Here is an 11,632-nt window from a genome sequence, read left to right as displayed (position 1 = left end):
TCCAATCAGCTCATGCCGTGAATAAAAATAAGAGGCCAATCTGATGGTTGCATCCCACTATCTCACCAAATATAGAAACGCAGTCCTGCATGTCTTGAACTTCGACGCCCACTTCCCAGCCAATTCCACTGGCCTCTGCTCATCAACTCATGTTTCTCACCCACGAGGTGAGGAGAGGAGACAACGTACACGCCAAGTGCAGCCTAACCAGTCATAGTACCGACTGGTCTCTTATCTAGCAGTAAAATAGAAAAACTTAGACTGACCTTCGTAATGCGGAGTACTAATAGTCCTCCCGCGAGAGTATATCACAGTACGATTGGATGGATGGGAATGGATGGGGAGGGAAAGGCGTCGTCGTGTCCCTTGTGGACGGAAGAATGCAAGGCGACAGTCAGAAAGAGGAATGGACCGGGAGTCAATAATCCACTGGCGCACTGCCACAGGCCCGCCGTGCCACACGGCATCAGATGATCTTGGCGGGAAGCTTCACTGATGACTGGATGGATACCTTCCTAAGCAGTTAATAGATAGTCCGCTGTACTCCTTGTTTCCCAACTTAACTTCTCCCCACTATAAATAACCGCGATGCCATAAATGTTCAAGATTCGCCCTCAGTGAATGAAATGGTTCTCCAGCCTCAGCTCAACCAAAGCCCATCAAGACAGGAATAGTTCCGGAAGCATATACCCCTGCTAAGGTAGGAGGCTAAGAATAAGGACTTGTTTAGTTCGAATCTAAAATTACAAGCGGCTGGGGTTGCTGCGTTGGACATCGTTAGGCGTTTGTCGGAACCTACCTTGCTATCCGAGCAAAGTAGTTACCAAGGGTCCTTCCTCTCTGTGTTTTGAGTGCCGAGTCCACAGCACTGCAGAGCAACTATCCGCAATTTTAGCCTCGCCTGAAGTGGCTGCGACATTTGCTCTTTGAGATCGGGGTTGAACAGAAAGCATCAACTTTATTCATGATGCTGCAGGTTATGTAACCTTAGCCCAGGCGATAATCGGGATTTTCGTTTATAAGATGCCTATTACTGCTTAGCATCCTCTCCCCTCGGGTAACTAGTAATCACCAGAGTTGTTGACTGTGGTTGGTCAACATCCCGAGTGATCAAATCATGGTCTTTTCTAGAAGCACGTACTTTTGAGGTGTTCACAGTTCAACAGTGTGTACTCCGTACGCACTCCGTAGTGCACACCCCAGCCCGTGACCCACCAGCCAGGGTGTTTCCCCTCTTAGTCTGCTTAAGGCTGCGGAGCTCTCCAAAGATCGCAGGCTTGACGCGCAAACTCCTAGCAGCGATCATTGCTGCTTAGGAGATAATCTCGACAGCATGACCTCAGTTGTAGGATCCATCGCGGGAGAGCTTCTCCTACCACGTAGGCATGTCCTATGTTCGCCAGTATTTCTGAAGATCCAACCAGGTTTTCCCCATCATGTTTCCCCGCTTACAAAACTTACTCACTTGATCTTCATTCCCTTGGAGCGTATCATTGGGACACAAATTGCAGGATCAGCCTTGTGGTTGTCAATATGCAATCAATCCTGGCTAGAGTGAGGTACGACAGCTTTCTTTTCCGGCCTTACAGAAGGCTAAGACTGTACTTTCGATAGGGGTGATACAATGTAGGAGATGATGACGAAAGCGTGAAGATCCTCAAGTCCGAAGCGATCTTCTGCCACATGAGTCTTGTTCCGTTTCACCCTTGATGGAGACCCTCCCTGTCTCCACTTGCTTTAGCACCCCCCTAGACTACTCCGTGGAGACTGCTGCAATTGAGTTTCGGTTTGAGGACAAGCTCAATGATAGGTTTGAGGGTGTATCATGTATAGCCATCATGGCTACATACAGAAAGTTTCAGTTCGGTTACTTGTTGTCAGTAGAGGGCACACAGAACGAGCCCCACCCAGGGGGCCTGTACCTGTTCTTTCGCAGACATTCTGCAGGGTTCATTGAACTGGAGTAACTGTCAGAACCCCAAATGTTGATAATCTAACTGCAACATTGCCGTGCTTCTCACCTTGTCAGATATCCGTGCCTGCCAAGGCCATATCTGTCGGCTGTCATGTGCCTTGGAGTTCTCATGGGCCAAAGGGTCTTCTGACCTACAGCATCGTAATATAACCCTGGCGACATGACATGTCTAGGCAAATGCATTTCCATATTCTCCAAATTCATCACTTTTGTATGTTTACTGGATGCAAATTTCATCAGTCCTGAGTTTGGCCCTCCCCGGTATCGGACGTATGATGCTACATGAGCCTTCCACAGAATGTAAATAACAGAAAAACACATCGCTGTGTTTGTCGAGCTAAACCATCCGGGCTTTTGCAGTCTGAATGGAGGAGCTACTCTGAGTACCTGGTCACCTAAATGTTCTCCCGTATCTGCCATTTGGTCATCTGCCCATCATGTCTCATACCCCGGTGACTTGTAGGTATGGCTCGACTCTGTTGAATTGTCGTGAAGACCATCCCATCTTCGCTGTAACTTCATGTCACCTTAGGCAACAAATGTCACCGGGCCCTAGGCTGAATCTCGCAGTTATCTTCGATTGCTAGCGTCAGGTCAGACTTTGTGCACTGAAGAGGGTAGGGTCATCGATATAGTTGTCACTCCTTATGTTCATGTGGATTCGCACAAGCTTCCCTGCTCGAACTTAGTTGTGAACGCGCTTATCAGGGATATCCCGTGATATGAAGGATACTCGGCACGAATTGTAGTGTCTTCGTCGTAAGTACAAACTCCACTGACCGACATGGATGGTGTGGTTCGTGGAAGTCCGACAGGTCTCGCTTTGCTCACAGACATCGATACCCTCCTCTAGCACTGTATAGCTGTCTGCGAATAATTATCTCATCTGCGATATTCCCAAGAGAAGGTATACCGATGCTACCCTTAAGATGACACACCAGAAAATGAAGAAAAGGCTTTGAATATATCAAGCCCTTCATGGCATTCTATATTTATGATATTCAACACCTTTTGGTAAGCTGACACTAAAACTAATAAAACCAACGGAGATCTGGTACATTCAATCCATGATTTTGGGCACTATTGGGACTAAGGGATGAGTAAAGGCTGTCTTTTCCTGCCGTCAATGCAATATTCTGGTTTTCACTGGGCCTTTCATTCACTACGCGTGCCAGGACCTGCTTCTGCTCCTCTTCATCCCCCTCTCGCTTACCTTGTATTTGCTTGTATACTTTCTTCTCTCACCCCCTCTCTTCCTTGTGGATTTTTCCAAGACCAACATCCGACATCCCACAATCGCGTCTTCATCCTCCTCCCCCGCATACCTGAAGCGTGTGAACACTTTCAGAAAGCATATCCGGTCTGTGGGGTAGGCTGTTAAGGATTGGAAAGTTCACAGCATCTTCGACGATAGCAGGCTGTCTCTTGGTGTGTTTCTCTACTTTGCTTACTGTCTCCTCTGATTTCCGATCTGACTGCTGTACAAGAGAAGGTCAAACAACTGGTATTGCTTGATCGGGTCGTCGCCATGGATATTGCCTCTTCTCCTGTTGCTCCTACACTGATTCAGGTGATGGTAGCCGAGCCAATCGACATCATACTTGATGAGCCCACGGACACATGTGCGATGGCAGAAGAAAAGGCCGAGGAAATCGTGGAAGCTGAGAACGAGAGGCTTGACCAGCTGATGGAGGAATTTACCCGGGGGTTTGATCCTGGTATTTTCATCGATGAGGTCGCTAACTCACTTCCTGGAGTTCTCAAAGACATTTTCCCAGGTTCCTACGAGCATCTTCTGAGCATGCTGTTCGAGAGCGATGACAGCATGCATGCCACGCAGATGAAACTAGAGAAATGGCTCTTGGACCGATATCCGCAGGTTCTCAACAAGATCGATACAGAACGTCAAGAAACGAACATAACCGACGAGACATATTTTGGGGCTGAGCTTGAGGTCTTGAGAAAGATGTTAGCATTCCTACGCAAGGAATCTGATAAACCAGTCTTTTGGCTCAATTCTCGGCGTGCAAATCCTACCAAAGCTCGCGAGCAGCTTGAAGCATCTATCAGGGTGATCGAATTGTTTAAAAGCGATTTCATGGCTGCGATGAGAATGGACACGGAGGACAGTGAGTGGCAATCCCAAGATCAACTTGTAAATCGCCCGTCGGTCTAACGCAGCACAGGAAAGATTTACAATCCTCTCCCCGTCTCCACAGAACGCACCGCTTTTTTGAGTATCAAACAACTTCGGATTGACGCATGCAAGGCCTCGCTTTCATGGGACGGCTACATGGACTCTGCCATCGTGCTCACCTCTTTCTTCCACGCCTACAAGGCCTATACCTGCGAGCACAAGCCGGACAAAGCCCGTGCATGGGGCTGGCTCCCACCACAGGGACTTGCGCCGCCACGCTTGTCTGCAGAGATAGCCCAGGTAGGAGATTTGGCTAAATGGGACTTTGAGCATGCAACCGGGGCCCTCGATCTGCTACTCAGAACTGCACTTTGGCTGGGTATGGCGAGAGGTCTCCCAGCTGTGCATCTGTTCTGTGACGTTGCTCGACTGTTCACGACCCATAAGCCCTCCCTAAAGGCAAACGAGCCATATGTCCGATTTTTGCGGCATCTGACCCAGACAAGAGTCTCCATTGCCGGGATCAAGTCCACGCCGCCCACGCCTGTCCCATTCAAGGAGTCCGACGGAAACACCAATGGTGATTACTTCGACGACGTATTCGATTCAGACAAAATTCTGGGGAAGGACCTAACAAAGACTCTTACGTTGAATCATATGATCACGGCTAAGGATTTCAAGCTATCTTCTACGCCTCCCAAATGCTCGTTTCGCAAGAAGGCAAAGATGATCGAGCAGGCTTGTGTCGTGGAAGAAAACCACACGGAGAAGTGGCCTCAGAAAGATCCGGCAAGTCTAAAAATTCCCTTTAGTAGGTCATCTCGCATCCCTTTGCTAACATTGCGTCCTCCCAGCCTCCCGTGAGGCTTCCTAGTCCAATCCCTGAGGAACCTGAACCAGCTTCGCCCCCTGAAGAGATGCAACCTGATCTTCTTGATCAACAGGAATACGTCGCGATCTACACTTGGTGACGAACATCTTGAACTTCCAGGATTTACGAGGCATTTTAGAACAGCCCCATCCATATGTCAGCTACGATCTGAACAACCTACTTTACGTCTCACATAAAACTGAAGCAAAAAGCAAATCTCTCCACTCAACGTCTGCCGAAAGCTACAAAAAGGTATGGTAACCAAGCTCAGTCCCATTGATTGGCAATCTTGAGCCGTACCTCAGAAAACCCACAAAGTCCCTCAGTTGTTACAATTTTTTTCTATTTCCTTCAGCTGTCATACTTATCTCCAGGACGCCCCAGTTTCGACACTATGACACTCACCATACGCCCATGTCATTGCCAAACCGCTCTAGCTCTGGCTGTCAAGAGCAGTAGGCGAAGACCGTGGGCCGGAGAAGCTGACATTATCGTCGAAATAGGGGCCAGGCCAGGATCGATGAGAAGATGCAACCTCGCTATCCCGTCTCTATTCTCCTCTTACTTCTATGTACTAGGAAAAATGATAAACAAAAGAAAAGTCATCTCATCTCACTTCACCTCACAATGGTCCACCCCTATTCAGGGAAACGACCATGAAGTTCATTTGTTGACGTTTTCCCCGATTCACGCTCAGTTCACATCAGTCACCCTTCGTATGTGCAAACGTAAGCTGACTTGACTATCTACAGGGCAACCCTCTTTTTTTTCTCCTGACCAAGATCGCCGCGGCAACTGTGCAACGTTTGTGAGAAGGGTTCGATGACACCGTCGGGGGCCCGCCTCTTTATTGTTCTTGACGGTGATTGTGTTACTTTGACTTATTCTTTTTTTTTTTTACTTCTTCTTCACCTTGCTGGTTCAAGGAGATTGCATGCATGGTTATGTATACTACTCACTTCTCTTCTTTGCTTGGCTCTCTACTTGCAAAAAAACCTCTCTTGGCATGATGTCGCTTTGCTGGCTGGCTGGCTGGCTGACTGACGGGCTATAGATGATGATGCTGATGACACTGATGATATTGCATGGAATGTGAAAATGACTTATTGCCTTCCCTTGTCTTGCATTTCCCTTGTCTATTATGCTTGTGGCAACTGGTGCTGCGTATGTCGGGGCGGGAAACACGTTGCATTTCTCATTTACTTCATCTAGAGACACTACCTAGCTAGAGGCTCGATCATTCGAGACAGAATCATGGATAGGGAGAAGGGTAGGAGTCGAAAGGGGGGAGAGGAAGAAATCAAAAGTAGACACTAGAGATGATTCATTATGTTAATTTTATGTAACTTTTGCTCATGAATAACGTTATGTAGTAGCCCGAAATAGTGGAACACAAAACAAATGTTAGGTAGACCGGAAATCGTAGTAAGAGAATGTTCCTATGAATCCGCCATATTATACGCCAACAAAGGATCAATCATCGCCATATCATCAGCACTGGGTATCTTAGAAGAAGTAACATCGACATCGACATCTTGAATCATGGCGTCAGCAAAGTTGCTGGGGAAGTCGCCGGGGTTGTTTTCATTATTTGTGGGGTCACCACCGCCCAAAGTATATAGTCCTGCTTCATTGGGGATGGGTTTTGAGTCCGCATGCATGATATACGGTTCGTATGGGGTGGAGGAGTCTTCATTATCGAACTCGAGTCCATAGATACCAAACATGTCGCCTGTAACGGGCTCGTTGCTGTCCGCCAATAGCGCACGCTGCATGAACATATCGCGGATCTCGTCCTCGGTGCATCCGTGCTTACTCCCCATATGGACCCACAGATCGTAATTCCGATGGAACCGGTGCGGACAGCCTTCGATGAAGCAGGCGATCTGTCGGCCGGTTTCTTCGGCGTAGCCTTCACCTGTGAGAGCTGCCAATGCGGAAGGACCGGTTTGGTGAGAGTTCGGTGTCTTGCCCAGACCCAATCGTTGTCGACGCTCGGCTTTGGCGTTGGGAAAGCCGAGGTGTGCGGTGCGAATGTGCTCCTCCAGGGCGAGTTTACTTCCGTAGCGTTTTCCGCAGCCGTCGGCGCCCGTCCAGCCGACGACACGTTTTGACATGGAAAGATCGGTCTCGCCGCAGACGAAGCGCTTTTCGCCTTGGTGGACGGTGCGTATGTGTACGGTAAGGTTTCCCTTCTTGGTGAAGCTGCTATCGCAACCTGGTATGGTGCAGGGGAAGACTTTTCGCTCTTCGAGACTCACGTTGCCGTGGCTGACTTCCAGATGACGGCGGAGCTCTCGGGCTGTGGAGCAGGTCATATTGCAATTGGGACATTGTGGGGGGTGGACAGTTCGGATGTGTGCTTGGAGGAGGGCGTAGGTCGGAAATGTTACTGTTGTGAGACCGGGAGCATCGGATGATGGATTGGTCTGCTCGGCCTGCTGAGTACACTCCGTGCAGGTAAATCGTTTCTCGGTGTGGATGCGACTTTCATGAGCTCGAAGGTGTCCTGCGGTATCAAACGCCATCGGACATTGCTGGCCAGTGGATGGGTCGACGTGCGGGCAAGCAAAAGGTTTCTGTTTTAAATGCACGCTCATAATGTGCTTTTGGAGTGTCGAGTGCTTCCGGAAGGTCTCATCACAGGGCGGAAACTCTGTACAGCGGTATTTGTCTCTTCCATCATGAGCAGCTATATGTCGACGGAGCCGTGAGCCAGTTACGAAGCTCTTCCCACATCCGGGACGATCGCATACGTAATCTCTGATACCGGTATGAGCGCTTTTGATGTGATGGCTTAGATGTGATGCTCGAAGAAACGTTTTATCGCAATCATTGTGCGTACAGCGGAAGAGTCGTTCATTGTTGTGTGAGCGCAGGTGTTCCTGTAGTCGGGCTGGACGGTTGAAGGCCTTCGTGCAACCGTCGAAAGGGCAGCGGTGAGTTTTCAGCTCTGAAGGATACCTAGCGGAGATTGTCGACATTGGAGTCGCTGGCGTCTCGTGAAGACTACCGCTGGCGACACTAGAGACATCCGAAAAGTCATACTCGTGGTCCGAGTGTCTTTCCTTGTAAATCGGATCTGGAGTATATGGAAGATATTTAGTATCAGACGGAATCTAGACTCGGTCTTCTAGGCTTATCTTACCGACATCGTCCAGCGTTGTCCGGCTTTGTACCCGCTTTGGGTTGGGGAGATCCCCAGAGGCTTTTCGCTTCTGAGCCATAGCTCCGCGGTCCTCCACACCGTCCAAGCCTGGTTTAATGAGCACTGGACAGGCGACAGGAGGGAATGAAAAGCAGGGCAAAAATGATGGCTGCACGACGACATCCAGAAATTTTGCCGAGGCGGTGAACAGCGGCACCCAAAGGAGACTAGCGCCGGACGAGCGACAGGAACTTTTTCCGGACTCTGGAAGTCGCGACTTCGATTTCTTCACGAGGAGGAAAAGCCCGTCGCAACAGTTTATCGTCTCGTACCCAACCCGGCCCGGTCGCGGTGCTGCCATTGCCTTCGTTTCTGCCATATCCCACTGGTGTTTTGTCTAAATTTTGCTCTACTTAATCCGCCACCATGTCTGACTACGGAGACCACGATGCTGAGGAAGCGTAAGAAACTGATACCCCATGAGAGCTTGCGCAGCTCAATGCTGCGCGTCTGCGTTACCCATCGATCGTTGTTATTCTTGCTAGGTGAAAGTCCTGATGATCTGACTTGGATTGTCTTCTAGTTACGACTACGAGCCGGAGCAGGAGTACGATGACAACGAGCCCGAAGACTTCATAAACCCCGAGGATGTCGACGTCGCAGAAGGAGGCGCCGATGAATATGGCGAAGGCTCATACGCGCCTGCTGTCAACGGAAACCATATTGTTACTTCAGGCGACCCGAATGCGGGGTATGCGGGCAAGGTCATGGAACAGACGCGGGAGAAGAAGGTCCCGAACGACCAGCGCCAGACCACTCCATACATGACCAAGTACGAGCGCGCGCGTGTTCTGGGTACTCGGGCGCTGCAGATCAGGTTCGTCTCGGAAAATGATGCGCCGTCAAGCAGGGATTGAGAAGCGCAATCTGATGCTGACCATGTTTAGTATGAACGCCCCGGTGCTCGTCGATCTTGAGGGCGAGACGGATCCTCTACAGATCGCCATCAAGGAATTGAACCAGAAGAAGATTCCCCTGATCGTGCGGAGATATCTTCCCGACGGATGGTAAGCGGGCGTTCCCCACGTGGTATTGACGATTTGACGTATTCGATCTAATCACTATTTCTGTGGTACAGGTACGAGGACTGGACTTGCGAAGAATTGCTCTAGGCACGGGGATGACATAGGCGGTTGTATCTTTTCAATGGCTTCTTTATTGTGTATGTGTTTGGTCTAAGGATCTTTCCCTCTGGGCAGCATAGCGTTTGGAGTTTGGGAGTAGGGTAGCGGGCCATGCTGGCCTAGGCAGCCACTGGGACACTGGGAAGACAAGAAAACTCAAAAGAATAACGCATTGCAGTCTATATATCAGTAAAATTCAAAAAAGTTTGATGTTGACCTGCTTTCATTTGGTGTCATCTAGGCCTTCTTCCCCCTCGTGATCTACTGCTTTATAGATGGCGGTATCTTGACAACTGAGTCAGGCAGAGCACTTCACATGTTTGGATGCGGAGGTAAGATCCAACATCGACGGGTCTGTTTCCGTGTCCTGATTCCGATGATGACCCCAATTTGGAGATGAAGGAGGTAGCGGACAAAGTACTTTGTGACTGGCGCTGTTGCAGACGGATGCTTTGGGGCTCTGATGCAACTGCAAATATGGCGTCAACTCCTCACACTCCTGGTAGATAAGCTGTCTTGCGAGCATTCCTCGGCTGAGATATGACATGCTCCAGATGTTCGCATCAGGCTGTGCAAAGTCTCTGTAGGAAATGATGCCTGTCCCATATCCGCTTCACTTTTAATTGACCACGTCATAAGTTCAGTTGAACTTATCGAATGCTTCGACATCCCTGCTCTTGTAAGCCTCCACAAAACACGTAGGAGTCATGACAGAGATGCTCAGTCCAATGCGTTGCTTGCTCATCATGAAAACTGGCTAAGAGTCACCAGTGCGATGATGTAGGCGACACAAATGCCTCATTCGGTGTATAATTTGGACGAGTAGGATGGGTTAGACTGATAGACTTTGCCGTACGGATTTCGGTCCGCGCTTCTTTGACCGCCAGTGAAATAGCCTGAAACAGCCGAGTCGGAGAGCACAGTTCGAACGTCGTGGCTTGTCTCGCATTGCCGAACTGCACGATAGGCACTAATGCAAGATGACATCCCGTGATTGGCGGCAAGTGGTCAGCCCATTATTGAGGGATGCAACATCTCTCTTCTGCTCGATTTCAAAGCATGGATAGCCTGGTTTGAATCCATCTCATGCTTTCTCGGTTCGGTCAGCCACCTTCTCTTGCACAGTCACAGGCTAGACTAGAGAGTCTACTCCGTACGTAACAAGCAAAACAGCAGGTGTTCACCGATCCGTGGTTGCTCGGCCTTCTTCCCTTTAGCCGATCTTCATTCGGCGACGACACCGTCTTGTTTCGGGACCCAGACTCGGAGCGAATACCGATAACTCCGAGGAATTTCAATCCCATGGCTTTTTGGCTTACGAGTAAGCGCCTCGAGGGTCTCGAATTAAGCATCCTCCGTTGCTGCTAATATTTCTTTTGTCGATCAGTCCAGCGCGCAGTAGGCACTGCTATCGCTACGTTCTCTATCACCAGATACTTTGTTCGTTCGATGAGACACAGGCTGGAGATGAACAGACCGTTCCTTGACCTGTCAAGGCTGCGCGATGTGATTTATTCGTGTCTCAAGAATCCGAGCCAGCGTCGCATTCGCCAAGAATAATCAGGTCAACGGACCAGGTACAGGATGGACTAAAAAGAAGTGATATGCAGTTCGGCCCCCCCGCCTGGATAAATCGGCACGCTGTCACCCATCCAGACACACTAAAAGCCCGCCATCTGCAGTCATCCTCCAATCGTGCTTATGCAGAGCATACCTGCAATAACCGCATTTGTGAAGCGCAGGGCGGTCCCTTTGCTTTCCCCAATTTCCCACCCTCATGTTCTCACTTCTCCAACTCCCCGACAACACATCAAGACATGTTCCTGGGGAAAGAAAGTGCCCTTGGCTCCATCCCTCGGCAAGTGACTCCATCGCTTACCCGGAACCCGCTCGTTGCCTGGTCCAGTAGGCTCTCTTCCCACGATGGGGCATCAGCCAGAGCCTGGTTCACTTGACTGTCTCCATTCCCACTCCCAGGGGATCAGTCAACATGAATGGCCACCTGCGAGTGGATACCCCTACTCAGTTTTGGTTGAGTCTGCTTTTCTAGCTCCCAAGCTTAGTCTTAGCCGGGGCTTGGAGGCACTACCTTAATAAATTTTTACTGTGTGCCGCTATGATTCATTTCTAATCATATAAAGTGTGAGCCTGACCTCCACCTTGGCTCGACCTCTTCCTTGCTCCTAGTCCCCCTGTCCTGAGGAAATTATTATACGTGGTGACTCAAGCTCTCTGTGAGTGCTGTTTGGGCTGTGTTCACGTCGATTGCCACGGGGGTTATCTGATCCGCTGTCTGTTTCGCCCTCCAACCCTTCCT

At 49.7% G+C, this 11,632-nt stretch overlaps 4 protein-coding genes across 4 annotated transcripts; 3 read left to right on the top strand and 1 right to left on the bottom strand.

The window, feature by feature from the left end:
* Positions 1-3,503: 3,503 nt before the first annotated feature.
* On the top strand, positions 3,504-4,976 carry ASPBRDRAFT_119820 (uncharacterized protein; the record flags this gene model as incomplete). Its single annotated transcript, XM_067617291.1, has 2 exons — positions 3,504-4,104; positions 4,162-4,976. The coding sequence occupies 2 exons, from the start codon at positions 3,504-3,506 to the stop codon at positions 4,974-4,976; spliced, it is 1,416 nt and encodes a 471-aa protein (XP_067482279.1).
* A 1,178-nt stretch (positions 4,977-6,154) lies between these two features.
* Positions 6,155-8,265, bottom strand: ASPBRDRAFT_172597 (C2H2-type zinc finger protein). The gene is made up of 2 exons (XM_067619729.1): positions 8,132-8,265; positions 6,155-8,065 (listed from the first exon to the last, which is right to left on the bottom strand). Exons 1-2 carry the CDS (start codon positions 8,208-8,210, stop codon positions 6,423-6,425), a joined length of 1,722 nt encoding a protein of 573 aa, XP_067482278.1. The 5' UTR covers positions 8,211-8,265; the 3' UTR covers positions 6,155-6,422.
* Positions 8,266-8,491: 226 nt separating this feature from the next.
* ASPBRDRAFT_40271 (DNA-directed RNA polymerase core subunit RPO26) lies at positions 8,492-9,531 on the top strand. Its single transcript, XM_067624320.1, has 4 exons — positions 8,492-8,592; positions 8,715-9,008; positions 9,079-9,198; positions 9,270-9,531. The coding sequence occupies exons 1-4, from the start codon at positions 8,558-8,560 to the stop codon at positions 9,301-9,303; spliced, it is 483 nt and encodes a 160-aa protein (XP_067482277.1). The 5' UTR covers positions 8,492-8,557; the 3' UTR covers positions 9,304-9,531.
* Positions 9,525-11,409, top strand: ASPBRDRAFT_52994 (uncharacterized protein; the record flags this gene model as incomplete). The annotated part of the gene is made up of 7 exons (XM_067626989.1): positions 9,525-9,545; positions 9,648-9,667; positions 9,759-9,817; positions 10,481-10,636; positions 10,851-10,914; positions 11,053-11,177; positions 11,222-11,409. The coding sequence occupies 7 exons, from the start codon at positions 9,525-9,527 to the stop codon at positions 11,407-11,409; spliced, it is 633 nt and encodes a 210-aa protein (XP_067482276.1).
* Positions 11,410-11,632: the final 223 nt, after the last annotated feature.

Source organism: Aspergillus brasiliensis (assembly GCF_001889945.1).
Source record: "Aspergillus brasiliensis CBS 101740 unplaced genomic scaffold ASPBRscaffold_3, whole genome shotgun sequence".
NCBI lineage: Eukaryota > Fungi > Ascomycota > Eurotiomycetes > Eurotiales > Aspergillaceae > Aspergillus > Aspergillus brasiliensis.
This window is presented reverse-complemented; position numbering and strand designations above follow the sequence as displayed.

Coding starts and splice junctions, on each gene's coding strand:
- ASPBRDRAFT_172597 (XM_067619729.1), bottom strand. CDS start 8,210: ATGGCTCAGAAGCGAAAAGCCTCTGGGGATCTCCCCAACCCAAAGCGG. Junction 8,066..8,131: donor GACAACGCTGGACGATGTCG/GTAAGATAAGCC, acceptor CATATACTCCAG/ATCCGATTTACAAGGAAAGA.
- ASPBRDRAFT_40271 (XM_067624320.1), top strand. CDS start 8,558: ATGTCTGACTACGGAGACCACGATGCTGAGGAAGC. Junction 9,009..9,078: donor ACTCGGGCGCTGCAGATCAG/GTTCGTCTCGGA, acceptor GACCATGTTTAG/TATGAACGCCCCGGTGCTCG. Junction 9,199..9,269: donor AGATATCTTCCCGACGGATG/GTAAGCGGGCGT, acceptor TCTGTGGTACAG/GTACGAGGACTGGACTTGCG.